Below are 22,485 nucleotides of genomic sequence, written 5' to 3'. Positions count from 1 at the left end.
CATGTTAACAGAGGGCTTATGGTGTCAGAATCACAGAGACCAGACCAGTGAAAGTGACATCAATCCTCAACGTCCATGCTGCTGACAGCAGTCAGACTACAGCTGTCAGAGCATTAGCTTCATACTGCCAACTTACGTCAAATCATGGTCAGTTCACCAGGGTTTGTTTGCTCTACTATCGACTCTAACATCAGACAATAGGGCAAAATTACTCATGACTGATATCTCCAGCTTGCAGTCTCTCCAGTTCCCCAATCATCCTGGTCACCATCGATCCTGTTTGCCGACCATCCAACTCGTCATACACTGTGGTGTCTGAGCCCCAATCTTGCTGTGCAGGAGTGTAAGTGAGAGGAAGAACCGGGAGTGGGAGAACTTCTTCCACTCCTGGTTCTTCCTCTCACTTACACTCCTGCACAGCAAGACAATAACATGCGACACTTCATCAGATACAGCACAAAACAACTGCAAAGCGAAACTCACTAAATGCAAGTAAGAGTCCATTAACTGACTGATATTAGAACAATTTCAAATGGGGCAACTTACATTGGGCACTTACTCTATCCTCATCTTCTGTATTTAGCCCACTTCCCTGACCATGACAAGCCCTGGCCTGAACCTTACCCAGTCAGACACCTTCGCTTGACAGGTCTCCAGGAATACATAGGCTCTGACATCCAGACCAGCACCATTTCCACATCAGTGGGTTTGAAGGGGACCAGATGGAGCCTCTATCCATGATATGACCCAAGTTTAGATCAAGTTAAAAGCAAAATGTGCTGAGCTTGGAATCTGAAACAAAAACAGAAAATGCTGGAAAATCCAATCATCTGTGGAGAGAGAACAGAGCCAACATTTCAAGTCTGGATGACAAAGTTCTGACAAAGGGTCATCCTGATTCAAAACATTAGCTTTATCCTTACTTTACATATTCTATCAAACCTGTTGAAATTTTCCAGCATTTTCTATATTTAGATTGAGTCCTAGTTTATTGGCCTAATTTCAAGCTATTCCACTAAAGGTGGAATTCCAGGGATACAACTTCAGAAAATTAAATTCCAGAAAGGGGTAACCAAGAAGGTAGATGAGGGAAGTGCAGTTGATGTCTACATGGACTTTAGCAAGGCCTTTGACAAGGTACACCATGGTAGGTTGTTGCATAAAGTTAAATCTCATGGGATCCAGGATGAGGTATCGAAATGGATACAAAATTGGCTTCTTGACAGAATAAGAACTCTGACAACTCCAGGTATAAGTCCAACTGATTTATTTGATAGTAAACTCGCAAGCTTTCGGGTTTTGCCCCTTCGTCAGGTGAATGGAGAGTTCTGGCCTCAGACAGAGCATATAACAGCACAGTTTACAGATTACTGATTAGAATGCGAATCTTTACACCTAACCTGCTGTTCAAGTCTTAAAGTGGCCAACAATGTGAGTGGAAGGAGCATTAAACCCAGATTAAAGAGATGTATATTGTCTCTAGACAGTACAGTAAGTGGGGTTTAGCAAACCCAGGCAAGTCATGGGGGTTACAGAGAGTGCGACATGAACACAAGATCCCTGTTGAGACCTTCCTCATGCATGCGGAACTTGGCTATCAGTCTCTGCTCAGCGACTCTGCGCTGTCGTGTGTCGTGAAGGCCGCCTTGGAGGATGCTTACCCGAAGGTCAGAGGCCAAATACCTGTGACCACTGAAGTGTTCGCCAACAGGAAGGGAACAGCTTTGCCTGGTGATTGTTGAGCAATGTTCATTCATCCGTTGTCATGGTGTCTGCATGGTCTCCTCAATGTACCATGCCTCAGGACATCCTTTCCTGCAGCGTATCAGGTGGACAACGTTGGCCGAGTTGCAAGAGTATGTTCCGTGTACCTGATGGATGGTATTCTCACGTGTGATGATGTCATCCGTGTCGATGATCCGGCATGTCTTGCAGAGGTTGCTGTGGCAGGGTTGTGTGGTGTTGTGGTCACTGTTCTCCTGAAGACTGGGTAGTTTGCTGCGAACAATGGTCTGTTTAAGGTTATGCGGTTGTCTGAAGGCAAGAAGTGGGGGTGTGGGGATGGCCCTGGCGAGATGTTCGTCTTCATCAATGATATGTTGAAGACTCTGGAGAAGATGTCGTAGCTTCTCCGCTCTGGGGAAGTACTGGACGATGAAGGGTACTCTGTCCACCGTGTCCCGTGTTTGTCTTCTGAGGAGGTCGGTGCGGTTTTTCGCTGTGGCGCATCGGAACTGTCGATCAATGAGTCGAGCGCCATATCTTGTTCTTATGAGGGCATCTTTCAGTGTCTGAAGGTGTCTGTCATGATCCTCCTCATCTGAGCAGATCTTGTGTATACGGAGGGCTTGTCCATAGGGGATGGTTTCTTTAACATGGTTAGGGTGAAAGCTAGAGAGGTGGAGCATTATGAGGTTGTCCGTGGGCTTGCGGTACAGTGAGGTGCTGAGGTGACCGTCCTTAATGGAGATGCGTGTGTCCAAGAATGCAACCGATTCTGGAGAATAGTCCATGGTGAGTCTGATGGTGGGGTGGAACTTGTTGATATCATCATATAGTTGTTTCAGTGATTGTTCACTATGAGTCCAAAGGAAGAAAATGTCATCGATGTATCTAGTGTATAGCATCGGTTGAAGGTCCTGTGCGGTGAAGAAGTCTTGTTCGAACCTGTGCATGAAGGTGTTGGCATATTGAGGTGCAAATTTGGTCCCCATGGCTGTTCCGTGTGTCTGGATGAAATACTGGTTGTTGAAGGTGAAGACATTGTGGTCCAGGATGAAGTGGATGAGTTGTAAAATTGCATCTGAAAACTGGCAGTTGTCGGCGTTGAGTACTGAGGCAGTTGCAGCAATGCCATTGTCATGGGGGATGTTGGTGTAGAGCGCCAAGACATCCATTGTGATGAGGAGTGTCCCTGGTTCAACTGCTCCATGTGTGCTGAGTTTCCGTAGGAAGTCCGTAGTATCATGACAAAAGCTGGGGGGTTCTTTGTACAAAGGGTTTTAGGATGCCCTCGACATAGCTGGAGAGGTTCTCGCACAGGGTCCCATTGCCAGATATGATGGGACAGCTGCGTGTGTTTGCCCTGTGTATCTTTGGGAGACAGTAGAGATCACCAACGCGGGGAGTACGTGGAATGAGAGCATGGAGAGTGCTCTGAAGATCCAGATCAAAGGTCTTGGTCAGAGTGTTGAGTTGACGAGTGTGTTCTTTGGTCGGATCTGCAGGTAACTGTCTGTAGTGTTCCTCATTGTTCAGTTGTCGTTACACTTCTTTGCAGTAATCCGTTCTGTTCAGTATGACGATGGCCCCTCCTTTGCTGGTTTGATGACAATGTTGTGGTTGGTCTTGAGAGTGTGGATGGCGTTGCGTTGTGGTTGGGTGATGTTCGGGGCTGTCTTGTGAGTGCGGTTGATGAATCTGGTGTTAATGCACCTCCTGATGGTTTGGGCATACATGTCCAGTCGAGGGCAGCAGCCTTCCGGAGAAGTCCAATTGGATTTCTTCCTCTTCGGTTGCTGCAATGCGGATCTCTCTGTCGGCTGTTCTGGTTCATTGGCTGTCTTCGGAGAAGCTACGACATCTTCTCCGGAGTCTTCAACATATCATTGATGAAGACGAACATCTTGCCAGGGCCATCCTCACACCCCCACTTCTTGCCTTCAGACAACCGCATAACCTTAAACAGACCATTGTTCGCAGCAAACTACCCAGCCTTCAGGGGAACAGTGACCACAACACCACACAACTCTGCCACAGCAACCTCTGCAAGACATGCTGGATCATTGACACGGATGACATCATCACACGTGAGAATACCAACCATCCACCAGGTACACGGTACATACTCTTGCAACTCGGCCAATGTTGTCTACCTAATACGCTGCAGGAAAGGATGTCCTGAAGCATGGTACATTGGGGAGACCATGCAGACGCTATGACAATGGATGAATGAACATCGCTCGACAATCACCAGGCAAGACTGCTCCCTTCCTGTTGGCGAACACTTCAGTGGTCACAGGTATTTGGCCTCTGACCTTCGGGTAAGCATTCTCCAAGGCAGCCTTCATGACACACGACAGCACAGAGTCGCTGAGTAGAGACTGATAGCCAAGTCCCGCACACGAGGATGGTCTCAACAGGGATCTTGGTTCATGTCGCACTCTCTGTAACTCCCATAACTTGCCTGGGTTTGCTAAACCTCACTTACTGTACTGTCTGGAGACAATATACATCTCTTTAACCTGGGCTTAATGCTCACTCACATTGTTGGCCACTTTAAGACTTGAATAGCAGGTTAGGTGTAAAAACTCGCATTCTAATCAGTAATCTGTAAACTGTCTGTGCTGTTATATGCTCTGTCTGAGGCCAGAACTCTCCATTCACCTGACGAAGGGGCAAACCACGAAAGCTTGCAAGTTTACTTCCAAATAAATCAGTTGGACTTAAACTTGGTGTTGTCAGACTTCTTACTGTGTTTACCCCAATCCAACGCCGGCATCTCCACTTCTTGACAGAAGCCAGAGGGTGGTTGTAGAGGGTTGCTTTTCAAACTGGAGGCCTGTGGCCAGCAATGTGCTGGGCCTACTGTTATTTGTCATTTATATGAATGATTTGGATGAGATTATAGGGGGCATGGTTAGTAAGTTTGCAGATGAAATCAAGATTGGTGGCATGGTGGACAGTGAGAAAGGTTATCTCCAATTGCAACAGAATCTTGATCAATTGGGCCAGTGGGCTGACAAATGGCAGATGGAGTTTAAATCAGATAAAGGCAAGGTGATGCATTTTGGCAGATTGAACCAGGACAGGACTTAATCAATTAACGGTAGGGCATTGGGGAGAGTTACAGAACAAAGAGATCTAGGAGTACATGTTCATAGCTCCTTGAATGTGGAGTCATAGATGGACAGAGTGGTGAAGAAGATATTCAGCATGCTTGGTTTCATCGGTCAGAACATTGAATATAGGACTTGGGACGTCTTGTTAAAGTTGTACAAGACATTGGTATGGCCACACTTGGAATATTGTATGCATTCTGGTCACCCCATTATAGAAAGGATACTATTAAACTACAAAGAGTGCAGAAAAAATTTACTAGGATGCCAACGGGGTTTGATTGAGAGGCTGAATAGACTGGGACTTTTTTCTCTGGAGCGTAGGAGGCTGAGGGGTGACTTTACAGCAGACTATAAAATAATGAGGGGCACAGACAAGGTAGATAGTTAATATCTTTTCCTAAAGGTAGAGGAAAAACTAAAACTAGAAGGCTTAGGTTTAAGGTGAGAGGGGAAAGATACAAAGTGTCCAGAGGGGCAATTTTTTTCACACTGAGGGTGGTGAGTGTCTGGAACAAGCTGCCAGAGGTAGTAATAGAGATGGGTACAATTTTATCTTTTAAAAAGCATTTAGATAGTCACGTGGGTATGATGGGTATAGAGGGATATGGGTCAAATACAAGCATTTGGAATTAGTTTAGAGGTTTCAAAAATAAAGATGGCATGGACAAGTTGGGCTGAAGGGCCTGTTTCCATGCTGTAAACCTCTATGACTCAATGACTAAAAAAAATGAAGTATCTCTATTAAAAAACCTAATGTCTCACCAATTCATCAGAGGTATTTAAAATCATAGCATCTTGAAGGGGAAGGTTTATAGGGCTATGACAAGAAGCAGGGCAGTGGGACTAATTGGATAGCTCTCTCAAAGAGATAGCACAGACATGATGGGAGGAATGGTCTACATGTTCCAATGACTTCACAGTGATCAGCATATTCTATGGAAGTGGAAAGCCCAGTCATACACCAAAACACATTTTTTGATTATTTTGCTTTGGAATGAGGATTCCATGGGATTACACTGCTTGTGGGAACTCTCACACAGCATGACCACAGTCTGAGAAGTTGCAAAACCTCCAGTATCAAACTAGACAACAGGAATTGACAGTAGGTAGGTCAACTTCTCTAAAACTTGCTGAGAAGGACAAACTCTCGTATCACCGAAGCTTCACAGCATTCAAGTAGACAACGCTTAACTCAGTTAAAATAAATGAGTCACACACTAGCACAGTTGCCACCTGAGATGGTCAACAAAAGCCAACATTTATCACAAGCCAGCAGCATACTTGTTTACTGATTTTGCAGCTCCACTTGCTACCTGTTTTTAAATGTTACTCCTTCAATTCTGGTCTCTAGCGCATTCCCTATCTACCATTGGTAGCTGAGCCTTTAGCTGTCTGGAATTCCCTCTCTAAACCTCTCGACCTCATTGCTGTCCATCAATCCTATCTCTTTGACCAAGTTCTTGTCAGCTGTCCTAAGATCTCCTTATGTGGATCTGTGAATCTGTAGATTTAAAATCAACAAAATAATTAAAATCTGAGGGAATGATACTCCACACTTCTAATAGTTCATTTACTGCTATATAAATGTAAGTAACTGCTGTAGTTGTGTCAGAAAGTCTGACTGGTAATAAACACATGTCGCATCATGAAGAAAAAACTTAAACTGATTTGTAGTCTGTAGGATTAAGCTTCTCTGGTGTGTTTAGTTTATGTCTAAATTGCAAGTACAGCAACAGCACACCATTCAATAATGATAAAAGGTTAGCCATTTTTGAAACGCTAATGTCAGGATGGGGCAAATTGTACAGCTTTTGGATTTCCCTTTGAACCATGCTTCTGCCCCTTGTCTGTAGTCTCCCTGGTGTTTAGGTATAATTGACAGCAAGCATTAATAATTTTGCTGTTATTTTGGCAGAAAATGATAGCCCCTACATGGTATCTTGACATCTCAAAAACCAACTTGTTGTGTCAGCTCGGAGCAGCTGATGGCATCTTGGTTCAGAAGATTCAATCCACAGATCCAGTCCACTTGGGCACACATTACGGGTGAACAATCCTTTACAATGTTGAGGGAGTGTGACATTGTCAGAGATGCCAACACTCAGATAAACAGCTGTCCACTAAAAATCCCTTGGCACATTTCGATTTAAAGCAGGAAGCTATCCCATTGTCCTCGTTAACAATCCTTTAACAAACAATCATCAAAGGTTGATTCATCACTCATACATCTCATTCACCATTTATGAGTCCACATCCTGTGAAAATTGCACATTGGATTTGCAGACATAATAACTGCACAATGTGGATAGAAAAAACAAGGCCTATTTCCTACATCCAGTTCACTAATGAAATACAGTTTAATTGTGTTCCAGGTTTACAGGTAGATCCAACCCAGATTTTACCAAATCGGATCACATTAGAATCATGGAATCCAGCACAGGAGACCATTTGGCTCATTGTGGCTGTGCTGGTTTTTTGAAGGAGCTATTCAATAATCCACTCCCTCTGCTTTTTCACCATTGCCCTGTAAATCTCTCCCCTTCAGATATTCATGCAGTGCATAACAATTAACTCAGTAAAAGAAATTCTCCTCATTTCTCTGCTGGTACCTTCACCAATTATCATCAATCTAAGTTCCTACCAGTGGAATAATTTCTCCTGAATAAAACTCTTATCAAAACCATTCATTATTTTGAACACATCTATCAAAATCTTCTTTGCTCTAAGCAGAGCAATCCCAGCTTCTCCAGTCTCTCCATGCAATGGATGTCCCTCGTTCCTGGAACCATTCAAGTAAATCTCCTCTGCACCCTCCACAAGACCTTGACATCCTTCCTCAAGTGTAGGGCCCAGAACCAGCAATAATTAATCATTAAACCAAATTAGCCTTGGGTGAAACTTGACTTTGCAATTTGGGCTGCATGTCATTTCAATGTTGAGCTGATGCATGAAATTATCAGAATTAACCTGTTATAACTTCAGAAAATCTAACACATATTGAACATATTTACACGATATCTCTTCATAGCCTTTCACTAATTTGTGTGGGAGTGAGGTGCGCTTCTTACCGAGAGCTTCTACACAAAGCGTTTGACTATTCCAAATAGTTGGTTGAACTTTCACTTTCTTGCTGCCCGTCAGAAATTCAATCTCTGGGTTTTCACCAAATGACATGCCATCTTTCAGCAGCATGTATATCTCAGTGAAACTCTATAGAGGAAGGAAGATTAACAGGTTATTAACCACAGTCGGTATTGTGATAATGTCACTGCACCAACAATCCAGAGGCTCTGGGAACACAGGTTCAAATCTTACTACAACAACTGGTGAAATTTAAATCCAGCTAGTAAAATCTGGAATATAAAGCTAGTATCAATAATGGTGAACATGAAACTATCATTGATTGTTGTAATTCACTAATGCCCTTTAAGGAAGGAAATCAGCTGTCCTTACCTGGTCTAGCCTACATGTAACTTGAGAGTCACAGCAATGTGTTTAACTCTCAACTGCCCTCTGAAATGACCGAGCGAGCCATTCAATTCAAGGGCAATTATGGATGGGCAATAAATTCTGGCTTTGTCAGCAATACCCACATCCGATGAAAGAATAAAAGCTTTTCCCATTGGTGGAGGGATCAATGACTAGAGGACATAGATTTAGGTAAGGGGCCAGGGATTTAGTGGGGCTGTAAGAAAAACCTGGAGCTCACTGCCTCATAACATTTAAGAAGTACTTAGGTGTGTACTTGGAATGCCAAGGCAAACAAAGCTAAAGGCCAAGTGCTGGAAAATGGGATTAGAATAGTTGCGTGTTTGACTGGTATGAATGTGATGGGCTGAAGGGCATCTTTCTGTGTTGACTCTATGAGTCATGAGAGAGATATTCTACATCAGGCAATGGAATCAGATTTTTGACCTTAGCTTCTTTCATTGAAAGCAGAGCTGTTTACCCTACCTTATTCTGTAACTCTCAATAGTGTTAGGAAACCTATACTTACCCAAAGAGCCTTGAGCTTTTTGTGCATGGCTATCTGGGAAAAGGCTGTACATTAGCAGCTTGGATATTTTCTGTACTTCAGACTGGGGACCTGCATGGTGCACCTGTGCAGAAGAAAAGAAACACAACGGTGCAAAAATACACAGTTCACCAAGCTCCATTCCATGTCAGATGGCATGGAACGGAGCACCATGAACTTGTAGGTGCCCCAGGGAGCAGGATGCAAGAGGGGGACAGGCAAATACCAGGGAAGGGGACAGGGAGAGGGGTCCAGTAAGGAAATCCTAGGTAATGGACAAAGCCAGGCAAGAGGAACAGATCTCGTAAGTGAGATTGATAAAGAAAGGAGCTGTGTAAAAGGCTCTGAATTCAAGAAAGAGCTGCAGGAGCAGACTTCAAGTGAAGCGGTCATGAGAGAAGTTCTGAGGATACGAAATGGCAGCAGAAAGTTGGTGATTCTGTGCTGCACTCCACTGGAGCAAAAATACCCCTTTGCAGCAGCAGTGTTCTGATTGGCACAGCTAAAAATCTGCCAAGATTGTGTGTGCAAAGTGAAGCTTGAGTGTTCTCAGACATCCAGGGGGATAAATTCTCAGAAGGTGAGACAGAACCCTTGCAAGGTGGCTCATTTTTGAAGACATCTGAGTGAGTTCAACCTTTGAAGAGAACTAAGGTTAGATATTCAAGTTTGGAGACTGGAAAGTCTTGTGAGAAGGATGACATTTCAGTGAGACTGATTGGCTCCCAATGTGATAAACATCTGTGCTTGTTACTGAGAAATCCATGGAATTAGGTTTGGTCACATCTTTCACCTATGCTGTAGTGGACCACAGTTTGCCTGTTAATTCACATGCACCTCTTGTTAGAGTGTCAAATAGATATTGAAAATTGATTTACTTTTCTGAACTTGCATAGTAAAGTTTATTTTTACTTGTTCCAAAGCTGTGGGATCTTGTGGCTTTATTCACTTAGTAAGTGGCTTGAATCTCAAACTTTGCCTACTGTGAAAAAAAATCCTAAATGGATCTCCCCCAACATCCTGGGGTCAGACCAAAGATTATAACAATACCATTACTAAACAAAATAAAAAGCTATTGACCTCTTTCCTGAAGAATGTTGTTAGGACTTTGATAAAATATTCCAGATTTAAAAAGAAATAATACTATTAAACTTGGGTGGTAATATCATTCGTATCCTTTATTAGGATACAAGATCAGAAACCCCAAGATATATTATGAAGTTACATTGGAGCCCAACTATTTGCTACTTTGGCATTGTGAGGAAATGATATTTTACTCCAGGTGTGATTGATTCTATTGACACACTAGGAAGCTTATATCAAAAAAACTTTATTTAACAACACAGCTCAACTATAACAAATAAATTAGCTTAACATTTACTAACTGAAATACTTCAACATGACAAGATTCAGTTCTTCACTGCTAACCTATCCCTGTAAGCTCCAATTCAAGCAATATTTCTCTTACAGACTTAAAACCCCTCTTCAAAGTCAGTTAACAATACACAGGCTTATGTGCTTGTACTTGTCAACAGTCCAGAGCCTTTTCAATGTCCCTGGAGAGAGAGAAAAAGAGACAGAGAGATACCACTTGCTTCTTTCAGAACCAAGCAGAAACGGACTATTTTAAAACAAAAGAGAAACTGTATATCTTCCCTGCAACCTTAGAACATAGAACATAGAACATAGAACATTACAGCGCAGAACAGGCCCTTCGGCCCACGATGTTGCGCCGACCAGTTACAAAAACAATGACCCACTAGCCTATACCAATCCCATTTCGTCCATAAACCTATCCAGAGATCTCTTAAACGCCCCCAAACTAGACGCATTTACAACTGCAGCAGGCAGGGCATTCCAATCCCTCACCACCCGCTGGGTAAAGAACCTACCCCTGACATCTGTCCTGTAGCTACCCCCCCTTAATTTAAATCCATGCCCCCTCGTGCTAGCTTTCTCCATCCGAGGAAAAAGGCTATCACTATCCACCCTATCTAAACCTCTAATCATCTTATATGTTTCAATAAGATCCCCTCTTAGCCGCCTTCTTTCCAACGAAAACAACCCTAGATCCCTCAGTCTCTCCTCATAGGACCTCCCCTCCATACCAGGCAACATCCTAGTAAACCTCCTCTGCACCCTCTCCAACGCCTCCACATCCTTCTTGTAATGCGGGGACCAGAACTGCACACAGTACTCCAAGTGCGGCCGCACTAGAGTAGTGTACAGTTGCAACATTACACTGCGACTCCTAAATTCAATCCCCCTACCAATAAACGCCAAGACACCGTACGCCTTCTTGACAACCTTATCTACTTGATTCCCAACTTTCAGGGATCTATGTACACACACACCTAGATCCCTCTGTTCATCCACACTATTCAAAGTCCTCCCGTTAGCCCTATACTCGACACATCTGTTGCTCCTACCAAAGTGAATTACCTCACACTTCTCCGCATTAAATTCCATCCGCCACCTCTCGGCCCAGCTCTGCAACCTATCTAAGTCTCCCTGCAGACTATGACACCCTTCCTCACAATCTACCACACCTCCAATTTAGCTCCTCCCATTAGCACATGATTCTGTCTCTTGTCAAACAACTGAATTCAAAACCTTAATCTGAAACACCAAGGGAAACATAAGTAAACACAAATGCATTAACTTTATTTAGGCAAACACACCATTAGCTAAATCGTTATTCTGCATTCTCAACATTTGAGCTGCCTGTTACCTAGACAAATTAGCACTATGTAAAACAGCTGAATTTTAAACATACCTTTACAAGAAACATGATAAAAATACATTCCTTAAAGGCACAATATCATCACAACTCCCATTTTCTATATTTCTAAAAACTCTTCAACAACAACAATTTGCTTTTCGAGCACCGTATTAAAAAAAAAATTACAGCATAGGAACAGGCCCTTTGGCCTTCCAAGCCTGCAACAACCATGCTGTCTAGGTGAAGCAAAACCTCCTACCCTTTATATCCCTCTATTCCCATCTTATTCATGTATTTGTCAAGATGCCCCTTAAAAGTCACTATTGTATCTACTTCCACTACCTCCCCATCAGCGAGTTCCAGACACCCACCAACCTCTGTGTAAAAAGACTTGCCTCATACATCTCCTTTAAACCTTGCCCCTCGCACCTGAAACCTATGCCCCCTAATAATTAACTCTTCCATCCACTCCGTCCATGCCCTTCATAATCTTGCAGACTTCTATTTGGTTGTCCCTCAACCTTCGTCGTTCCAGTGAGAACAAACCAAGTTTCTCCAACCTCTCCTCATAGCTAATGCCTTCCATACCAGGCAACATCTTTTCTGTACCCTCTCCAAAATCTCATAGCAAAACATCCCAAAATGCTTCACAGGAGCATAACCAAAAGAAATTGACACCAAGCCCCATAAGGAGATATTAGAACAGTAAAGTTTTAAGGAGGAGGGAGGTGGAGAGATTAGTAAGGGAATTCCAGAATTCAGAGCTCAGACAACTGGAGGCCTGGCCACCAATGATAGAGCGATTAGGAACAAAGGTATAACTTACAAGAGAAAAATACCTACTTTACACTGTATTCGATCGGGTAGCACCAACACAGGTACAGTAATAGCATCACAGATAATGGGACTCCCAACTGGATCTTCATTCATACTCATGTGCTGTTGGTAATCATTGATATTCATCTCTATTAATGAATGTAAATGTAAAAAGAATGCAGAATACTGTCAGTACAACTATGTAAAACATCACAACACTCAAAGTTAAATTAACTAAAGTTCTACTTTATCATTATTGAATCATTAATGTGAAGCAGAAAGTCTTAAACAGGAAATTAGAATGTTTAATTCAATGCCAAATCATGAACATAAAGCAAAATAAAGAGGGGGGAATGAAAGATGAATTTGAGAGATAGATAAGAGACAGAAAAACTGTTAATAATAATAGAAATCTGAAGGAATGAAACTCCACACTTATGAAAGTTAAGTTTCTTCCAATGAGATTGTTTTGCAGTAATTAAGACTCATCATGTTGTCAGCAGGGTATTTATACTGAATGGACAAGCCCAAGCCTTTTCTGGCAAGGTTAATGTATAGCTAATGAGTAAGTACCATAATCGCACATCCTTTATTTCAATGCCAAGCCCATCAGTGAGATACTGGTGCTGAAGAGCTTGTGAAGGAGAAAGGGGTATGTCAAACAGCAACTTGCTCACTGTATATGTGTACTTGCCAGATCTTGCTATCCAATTTACTCTTCAATAGCAGTTATCTTTAATGGACAATCCAGCCCATTAATTGTCTTTTTTTCATTTCTCACTCATGTAATCAGCTCTTGGGACTTGCTTTTAAAGAAAGCTTGTTGACACTGCCACAGGGTCCTGCCCTCATGGTCTCAGACAACTGCCAGAAAGCTAATCTTCCTCATGTGAAGATGGAGACAGTCAGTGAGCTGAAGCAATAACATTCTGGCTGCAGGGTGCTGACACGTGGCTGCTACTCAAGCCATCTGATCCAGCTGACAGCCAGTGGATAATGATCGAGAGGGTGAGTGGTGTTTGTGCAGACATTCTAGGAGAGGTCAACACATACTTGTCCCATTACATCAATAACAACTTACATTTATGTAGTGCCTTTAATGTAGCAAAATGTCCTAAAGTGTTTCACATTTCACAGGAGCAATTATCAAATAAAATTTGACACCTAGCCACATCAGGGGATATGAGGGCAGATGACCAACACTTGGAAAGAGGTATGTTTTAAGGAGTGACTTAAAGGGGAAAAGAGGAGTTGAGAGAAGGCGAGGTTTCGGGAGGGAATTATAAAACTTGGGCCCTCGGTATCTGATGATGTGCCAACAGTAATGGAACAAGCCCAAGCTTTTTCTGGCAAATTTAGTGCATATCTAATGAGTAAGCACCATAATCGCACATCCTTTATTTCAATGCCAAGGCTATCAGCGCGATACTGGTGCTTATGAAAGTTAAGCTTCTTCCAATGAGATTGCTTTGCAGTAATTAAGACTCATCATGTCATCAAAGGGTATTTATACCGTGAATAAAACTGAGGATACACAAGAGGCCAAAATTGGACAGAGCGCAGAGAATTTGGCGGTTAGTAGGTGGAGGAGACTATAAGGGGAGGTCATGAGGGCATATCAGAATCTGAAAAGAAGAATGAGCACTTTAAAATCAAAGCATTGTTGCTTGGAACGTCAATGAAGACCAGTAAATACAGTAATAGATGACTAGGTGGAGTTGGGATACAGGCACAGGAGTTTGAGATGATGGCAATGTTAAAGAAAGATCAAAATTGGACACCAGCCAGCAGAACTGGCTGGTCTCCAATCACGTCCTATATTCCCATTCAGCAAGATTCACCATACCCTGCCCCACACCTCAGCACCACACCCCTCACCAAACTGTGTTGACTCTGTCCATAAACACTGGTGCTGCATTTCAAGTACAGATGTCTCCAGTTGCTAATCCAAGCAGACTGCCAAGATCTGAGTTGGAGCCTGATATGGGGGGATTACCTGATGTCACATCTTTGGGAGCATTGTCCACCTTTGAGGACAATTCTTCTGTGGGAACATCTTGTTGTTGAGAAGATCCTAGACCAGAGAGATACAGAGAGAGGGAGTGAGTATAGGAATTAACATGGTGCAGAAATGCTACATATGATCAGAAAACGGTTCAGAACAATTTATCTGGAGGTTTCTTCCTAACCAAAATCTTTCATTACAGTGAACCTTCAATATACTCTCTTCATGCATATAATATGCAGCTATGACTCCGTAGCAAGAACATAATCAGCCTGACCCTCCCACTGGACAGCCAGGGTATTTCATTTGAGGATAGTTCTGTGTGGCAGTCATTGGTTTGATTTGATTTGATTTATTACTGTCACATGTATTAGCATACAGTGAAAAGTATTGTTCCTGATGCTCGATACAGACAAAGCATACAATTCATAGAGAAGGAAAGGAGTGCAGACTGTAGTGTTACAGTCACAGTGAGGGTGTTGAGAAAGATTAACTTATAAACAGTGGGGAGCTACTGTAAATCCTGCTGGAGTGAAATACTTCTGGTGGAATTGGGTGGGTGGGGGGGGGCTGCTAATGATATTTAAACTAGATGGAAATGCTCGTTTGCATATGTAATGCAGCTCTGCGCCTATTTCCGGCACAGAGCTGATGGCGCCAGAAATCTGGCGCTCGGAGATGCACTCGGTGCCAGATGCCCAACGCAGATTGCATTAATCCAGCCCTACTTAAATCTCTGGGAGAATTGTCCCCATCCTTTTGGAGCAGTTGTGTTCTGCTTGATGCAGCCGAGATCTGAAGTTGTGTTTACATATTCGGTAATCCAGGGGAATGGGATGTTGGGAGATGAGACTGAAACCCTGTGGGGTGTGGTAAACGAGATTGGAGAATTCTGGCCATTGGAAATTGTTTAATCTTTCTGACCTAGTATCATAAAGTTTATTTTTGTTTTTTCAAAACTCATGGAATCTTGTGCTTTTTTTCCTGAACGATGCTGTTGATGTTGACTGAGTTGAGTCACTATTGGAGACGATTGCCAGGTTAGATCATTGAAGGTGAAGACTGAAATCTCTCATAAGAAAGATGGAGTTCAATGAAATTGGTGTCTGACAGTGTTACTGATGACTGGGTGGCTTGTTGAGAAACTGTGGACTCTATTTTGGTTGCATTTGCTATTAATTATACAGTGTGATGTGTTCAAACACAATTTGCTTGTTATTTCACATGTACTTCATAGCAATTGTGAATGTTAGAGCATAGGATAGATATTGGCTGCAATTCATCAACCTTGTCTGCAGTTGGGATTCTTCGATCCTGCTGTGAATGGAGTTTTGGCTGTTGTACCAAATTCTCCGCTGTCATTGGCAGCAGCAGTGTGGTAAACGAGATCGGAGAATTCAGGCCATTGGAAGTTGTTTAATCTTTCTGACCTTGTATCGTAAAGTTTATTTTTGTTTTTTCAAAAATTATGGAATCTTGTGCTTCTTTTTACTGAACGAGCGTCTTGAATATCAAACTTTATCTACTTTAAGCAAAACAGTATTAGTCCTTAACCAGGTCTTACCAAAAACTTGGGGGTTTGGTTTAGGATCATAACATAAAGCCTGTCTCTCCACAGATAGTTTCAGGGAAGCAAGGGATAAAGGAAGTGGGTGGGAAAATGCAGTTGAAGTCTGAGATCAGCCTGAATCTTATAGACTGAGCTGGTTTGGTTTACTTCTGATGTTCTTTGATCTGCTGAATATTTCCAGCATTTTCTGTTTTTATTTTATTACAGGCTGTAAAATCTCCTCTTAGGGTTTGGCATCAATGTTATTTGATAATCACTCCTGTGAAGCACCTTGGGACATTTACAGGCTGACAGGTGCTGCAAAAGCACAAACTGTTATCATTGTTGGTGCAAGTCCAGAACAAAATGGTGCCTGACATCATTCTGTTCTGAACCCAACCTATGCTTTGCCATTTACTGAGAGCACGGATACTCTCAAAGAAACATTTGTCTGTCCAGACATCCAGTGTCTCCTATAAAGAGGTATGTTTTGCTACACCATGGTAAAAAAACACATTTGTTATCTTAAATTACAAATTGTGTTGTTGCCTTTTGATTTTTGCCTGTGGCTGCTTCTGCTGTGTTTTCCTGAGAAGTTCTGATGTTTGTGGAAACAGAAAAGGATCCAGGTTAATAAGTGCATGATAACACAGAGGCTCTGAGTGGAGTTTATGACAATTAATGTATGTGTGACAACAGGACTATTGATATATGAGCTATTCATGTACATATGCATGTGACAAGTTTCAACTGACCCATATAAAATGGATTGTATGAACAGCTTATGATCATGAAATAAATGTGTTTCTCAAGGTACGAAATGTCAAGAATCCACAAAAGAATAGCAAAAACCGGCGGCAGCCATTCAGTCCCTCAAGGGTGTTCTTCCAATTAAATAGAACATAGAACATAGAACATTACAGCGCAGAACGGGCCCTTCGGTTGATGTGCATCGTAACTTTATCTACCATACTTGGTTTTGTAACCCTCAACACTCTTACTGGCAAAATTCAAGCAATCTCATATGAACCACAAATACCGGCCTGTTTCTATGCTGCAAAATGCAATAATTAAATGCAGGAAATTATGGAGAGGAATGATAGGGTATTAGACCTTGGTTCTATTGTGTACATGGCTTCTCTGAGCCCAGTTTTTCTCCATGATTCTTTGCACCAACAAACACTCAAAGGAAAATCTGCCTAACTGCACTGTCTCAAAAGATCCATGTCATTCTCTCAGTAAAAAGTCTGACAACACCAGGTTTAAGTCCAACCGATTTATTTGATAGTAAACTCACAAGCTTTCGGGGTTTGTCCCTTCGTCAGGTGAATGGAGAGTTCTGGCCTCAGACAGAGCATATAAAGCACAGACAGTTTACAGATTACTGATTAGAATGCGAATCTTTACACCTAACCTGCTGTTCAAGACCTAAAGTGGCTGACAATGTTAGGACTTGAACAGCAGGTTAGGTGTAAAGATTCACATTCTAATCAGTTATCTGTAAACTGTGCTGTTATATGCTCTGTCTGAGGCCAGAACTCTCCATTCACCTGACGAAGGGGCAAAACCTGAAAGCTTGTGAGTTTACTATCAAATAAATCGGTTGGACTTAAACCTGGTGTTGTCAGACTTTTTACTGTGTTTACCCCAGTCCAACGCCGGCATATCCACATCATTCTCTCAGTAAGAAGACAACCTGAAATCTCTGTTTCCATCTATAACGAAATCCTTTCCTTGACCACCCCACCCAAGCTCTCAATTATGTAGACATGATAATGGATGCTGTATTATAGATCATCATTATCTCCATCAACCTCAATAGTTCAGCAACTTCACTTGGACCCATTTTCCAGTCTGCCTTCCATTAGTGTTCTTACCTCCCACACTCCATCTGTAATATAACCCAAGAATTCTGTCTCTCAATTAGCTGCTTTTTCAATAAAGCAAAGCCCACGGATTGTTGCTTATTGATCCAGGTATTGTGTGAACACAAATAAAACAGGATAAAATCTTAATTATCATTTACCTTGATGCACTTCCTCACTTTTGGATTAAATTGGATTTAAACACAATTATTAGGTGCAGGTCATAGGCTCTGAGGCAAGGACAGGTACGTCCGAATAGTCCAACATTTCGACTGAACAAACGAAGGGATCATGATCAGTAAAAAATGAATGAAAGAGAGAGAGATAGAGAGGGAGGGGGAAGAGAGAGAGAGAATGACTAGAAGGAGGGAGGAAAGAGAGACAGATCTGCATTTTTATAGTGCCCATCGCAACTTGAGGAAATTGGGAAATTCCAAAGATAACAATCGGAAACAAGACATTTTTAAGTTCATGTTGAATTCCATTGCTCCACAGACCTATTCAGTCACTGACATAATTACTTCATCTCTAAATCCAAAGCTAAAGTTAATAAGCTTTCTTGTGAGCAGGAATCAATAATTCTCACATTGCCATTGGCCTCTCTGTGACCTGCCATAGTCAGAAATCAGTTTGTCAATTCCATGTTCAGGCTCCTCTCTCAAGATGCTAGAGGAAATCAACTGATCAAGTGAGTAGCCAATGAGAATCAGGGCAGCATACTTAGACCTTGCAAAAAATATTGTCCCTTGTTGAAAAGTTCATTAAAGACACTGTCTTAAATCATGATGCTCTTTAACTTATTTTCCAAATAACTCATGATGAGGTTGGCCCAAAATGTTGAATTTGTGTTGTCATTTTGTTTGTGGTTGCCCAGATATTTGCTGGATTACAATTTAATTATTGAACAAGGTACTTTAGATTATTAAAAGGCATGATAAAATCTACAACACCATAAACTGAAGAAGTGGCAGAGAAATTGAATGATCCTGGGTTAAATTCAATTGGGTTGAATGAACTCTGGAATCAGGGAGGCCATTTAGCCCCTTGGATCTGTTTTTTTTATTCTTGCATGTGCTGAGGGCATCAGTGGCAAGGGCAGCATTTATTGCCCATCCCTAATTACCCATGAATTGAGTGGCTTACTAAATCATTTAAGACTCAACCACATTATGACGGGTCTGGAGTCACATGTAGTTCAGACTGGGTAAGGGCCACAGATTTCCTTCCCTAAAGAACATTAATGAAACAGATAAATTTTTACAACAATTGACAGTGGTTATATGTGGTCACTATTATTGAGACCAGCTATTTTTTTCATTCCAGATTTATTATTTTAAATTCTACCTGCTGCTGAGCTGGGATTTGAACCATGTCCCCAGAGCACTAATCTGGCCTCTCTTATGAGCTCAATGACATTGCCACTAACTAGGTCACTACCTGCCTATTCTGCCAGTCAATGAGAAAATGGCTGACATGTATTTTAACTTCAACTACACTCACCTTGGTTCCACAGCTCTTGGTTAATACAAGTCTAGTGATTTCAGATTTAAGATCATTAACTGACACTTCAGCATCCACTGCTATTTGTGGGAGAGAGGTCCACACTTTAACTATCCTTTGCGTGAAGAAGTGTTTCTGAACTGCTCCCTGATAGGCCTGGCTCTGAGATTAAGCTGATCTTCCTTTGTCCTATGTTCCCCCTCCCCCAAGCAAAGAAGTTCCCTCCATCTACTCTACTGTACATATCATTCAAAATTATAAGTTCTTTCAGATTCCATGGAGGCAAAATTCATAAGAAGGAAACAGAGGGAGATTATTAAATAGACAACATTGTCAGTCAGTTGTTTTTGGGAATTGTCTGGTCTTTGAGAGAGTGCTGCTTTCAGTAATGGTGTGGAGACAATGGCCAACACAGACAGACATTTACAAACAGAAACAAACTGAGCACTGATCACAACTCCTGGACATCCCACGTACTTGATAATCAGTGAATTATTTTGGAAATGCAGTTGATGTTATAATGGAGGAAACACTCCAATCTAATTATGTACAAAAACCACATTGAGCCAAATAATCTGTTCTTCATAATATTGGCTGCAGTTAAACATTGAGCTGGACATTGTGATGATTTTCAATGCTCGTCTTTACAACAGTGCCATAGGATTGTTTACTTTCATCTGAGAGTATCAATGGGTTTAATACCTCATTCAAAAGGGGACACCATCCAACAGTAAGCACTCCCTCAGCACTGACCCTCTGTCAGTGCAGCACTGTCTCAATACTGACCCTCTGGCAGTGCAGCACTCCCTCAGTACTGACCCTCTGACAGCATGACACTCCCTCTGTACTGACCTTCTGACAGTACAGCACCTCCTCTTTACAGACCCTTTGACAGTGCGGTACTCCCTCCGTACAGGCCCTCTGAAAGTGTGACACTCCCTCCGTACAGTACTGGAAGTTCTGCCTTATCTTTGTTCTCCAGTCCGTGTAATGAGTGAACAAATTAAGTCAATTTCACAATTGGTTTCATTGCACAAGACCTGGTATTGATCACCTAGATGCAAATTCATGTCATTACAAAACAGTTGAGAAGACATTTTGTACCAATGGCTGAAAAGCTTCATGTCGCTTGTTGATTGCTGGCTTCGAGTTTCCTTTTCAGTAAATTTACAACCTAGTCCAGTACCTGTGCTGGAGCTGAGAGTCTAACTGGCAATAAGTAAGGACCCATAATGCTGATTTTGAACTTCATTCATCTTCAGTTCGCCACCCTCTGTGGGGAATCAGCAGCTCTCAAATTCCACCTTTATCCATTTGGCTGCTGCATCAGTTATGAAAATCCCACACAAACTGCAGACTCCAGCCTGCCCATAATCTTGGCTCAGCCAACACATAGAACAGACTGCAACCTACCAAAGGCAGATTTGCAAACTCCGTGCCATCCAGCACCGTCACTATGCCTTTTTCTTAAAATAAGTCTCCGATGGCTAATTCCACATTCTGCTGGTACATTTAATGTCTTTCCCTTAAAGAATGCTTAAATATTGTTCATTGTCCCATTTTTAAATTAATCCTCTTTAGCAGTCCAGGAATACTGTGATCAATCGTGGACTCTACCAAATGAATTCAATCTCTTCAGGAAGTGAAACACTAACAGCTAGAACCTCCAAGAAAACAATACTGGATCAAACATGTCCTCCCGAAACGATAAAGTTTTGAGTGGTTTAATCGCCTTCTTGTACTAAAAATGCGTATCAACAAACATTGCTGCAAAGCTCAAACATAGTCATTACTTCCGGAATCCAACTCCAGCTTCTCTATCTTCAACCATAATTTTTTACAATTTAACAACAAATATCATTACTTAAAAAAAGCCTCTCCTATCTGTGAAACATAATTAACTAAAATTCTGGATTAATATTGATAATTATGAACCATTTTGAAAGAATGATTAAATATGTTTCCACTGGCAGGAGGGTCAGTAAGCAGACAGACACAGATTTAAGGTAATTGGCAATGAACCAGAGGAGGAGGTGAGGAGCTTTATTTTTATATACGCAGAGAGTTGTTGTGATCTGGTAGATGCTGCCTGCAAGGGCGGTGGAGGCAGATTCAATAGGAACTTTCAAGAATGAGTTAGACGAAAAGGAAAAGATTATAAAGCTATGCAGAAAAGCAAGGGGGATGGGATTAACTGAATAGCTCTTTCAAAGAGCAAGCACGTATACATTGGGCCGACTGGCCTCCAACTATGTATTAAGATTCCGTATAGCACCTTTCAGACTTTAACAAGTCCAATTAAGTACATTTGAATTGCAGATAATATTGTAATGTAGGAAAAGTGGCAGCCACATTGTTCACAGCAATTTCCACAAACAGAAATCTGATGATGAGCGGATAATCTGTTCCTTTTGGAGGTTGATTGAAGGATAACTATTGACCAAGTCAACAGAGAAAACTCCCCTGTTTTTCAAAGCCCTGTCCATGGAATCTTTTACCTCCACTGGAAACAGCAGACATGGCACTGGTTTCACATATAATCTGAAACATGGCACCTCTGACAGTGCAGCACTCCCTCAGCACTGACCCTCTGACAGTGCAGCACTCCCTCAGCACTGACCCTCTGACAGTGCGGCGCTCCCTCAGCACTGACCTCTGACAGTGTAGCACTCCCTCAGCACTGACCCTCTGACAGTGCGGCGCTCCCTCAGCACTGACCCTCTGACAGTGTGGCACTCCTTCAGTACTTACCCTCTGTCAGTGTAGCAGTCTCTCAGCACTGACCCTCTGACACTGCGGCACTCCCTCAGTACTGACCCTCTGACAGTGCGGCACTCCCTCAGTACTGACCCTCTGACGGTGCAGCATTCCCTCAGTATTGAGATGCTGACAGTGCAGCATTCCTTCATGCAGACTCTCTGAAAGTGCAGCACTCCCTCAGTACTGATCCTCTGACAGTGCAGTACGCCCTCAGTACTGACCCCCTGATAGTGCACCACTCCTTCAGTATTGAGTTTTCTCTGATGGTTTTGTTAAGCCAACCCCTATAATCTAACTGATATCTAAAATCATGAATAATTCCAATTTGTATTAATTCCATCTGTATGAGTTCTCAGTGGAAATCACAGGAATTATGTTATCATTGAACTGAAAATCCCTGAGTTAAATACAG

General features: G+C 42.2%; 1 protein-coding gene across 3 annotated transcripts in view; it reads right to left on the bottom strand.

The window, feature by feature from the left end:
- The window catches only part of LOC145350931 (B-cell scaffold protein with ankyrin repeats-like), a 232,404-nt gene that overhangs the window by 177,160 nt on the left and 32,759 nt on the right, over positions 1-22,485 (bottom strand). For all 3 annotated transcript variants that reach the window (XM_080200418.1, XM_080200427.1, XM_080200437.1), the window contains exons 3-5: positions 14,391-14,468; positions 12,422-12,543; positions 7,910-8,051 (exon numbers count right to left, since the gene is read on the bottom strand). In XM_080200418.1, the coding sequence (XP_080056544.1) occupies positions 7,910-8,051; positions 12,422-12,543; positions 14,391-14,468 (342 nt within the window). The remainder of the gene's footprint in view (positions 1-7,909; positions 8,052-12,421; positions 12,544-14,390; positions 14,469-22,485) is intronic.

This window comes from Carcharhinus amblyrhynchos, chromosome 1, assembly GCF_965287045.1.
Source record: "Carcharhinus amblyrhynchos chromosome 1, sCarAmb.v2.hapA, whole genome shotgun sequence".
NCBI lineage: Eukaryota > Metazoa > Chordata > Chondrichthyes > Carcharhiniformes > Carcharhinidae > Carcharhinus > Carcharhinus amblyrhynchos.
The sequence above is the reverse complement of the archived record's forward strand: the minus strand, read 5'-3'. Positions and strand labels throughout refer to the sequence as shown.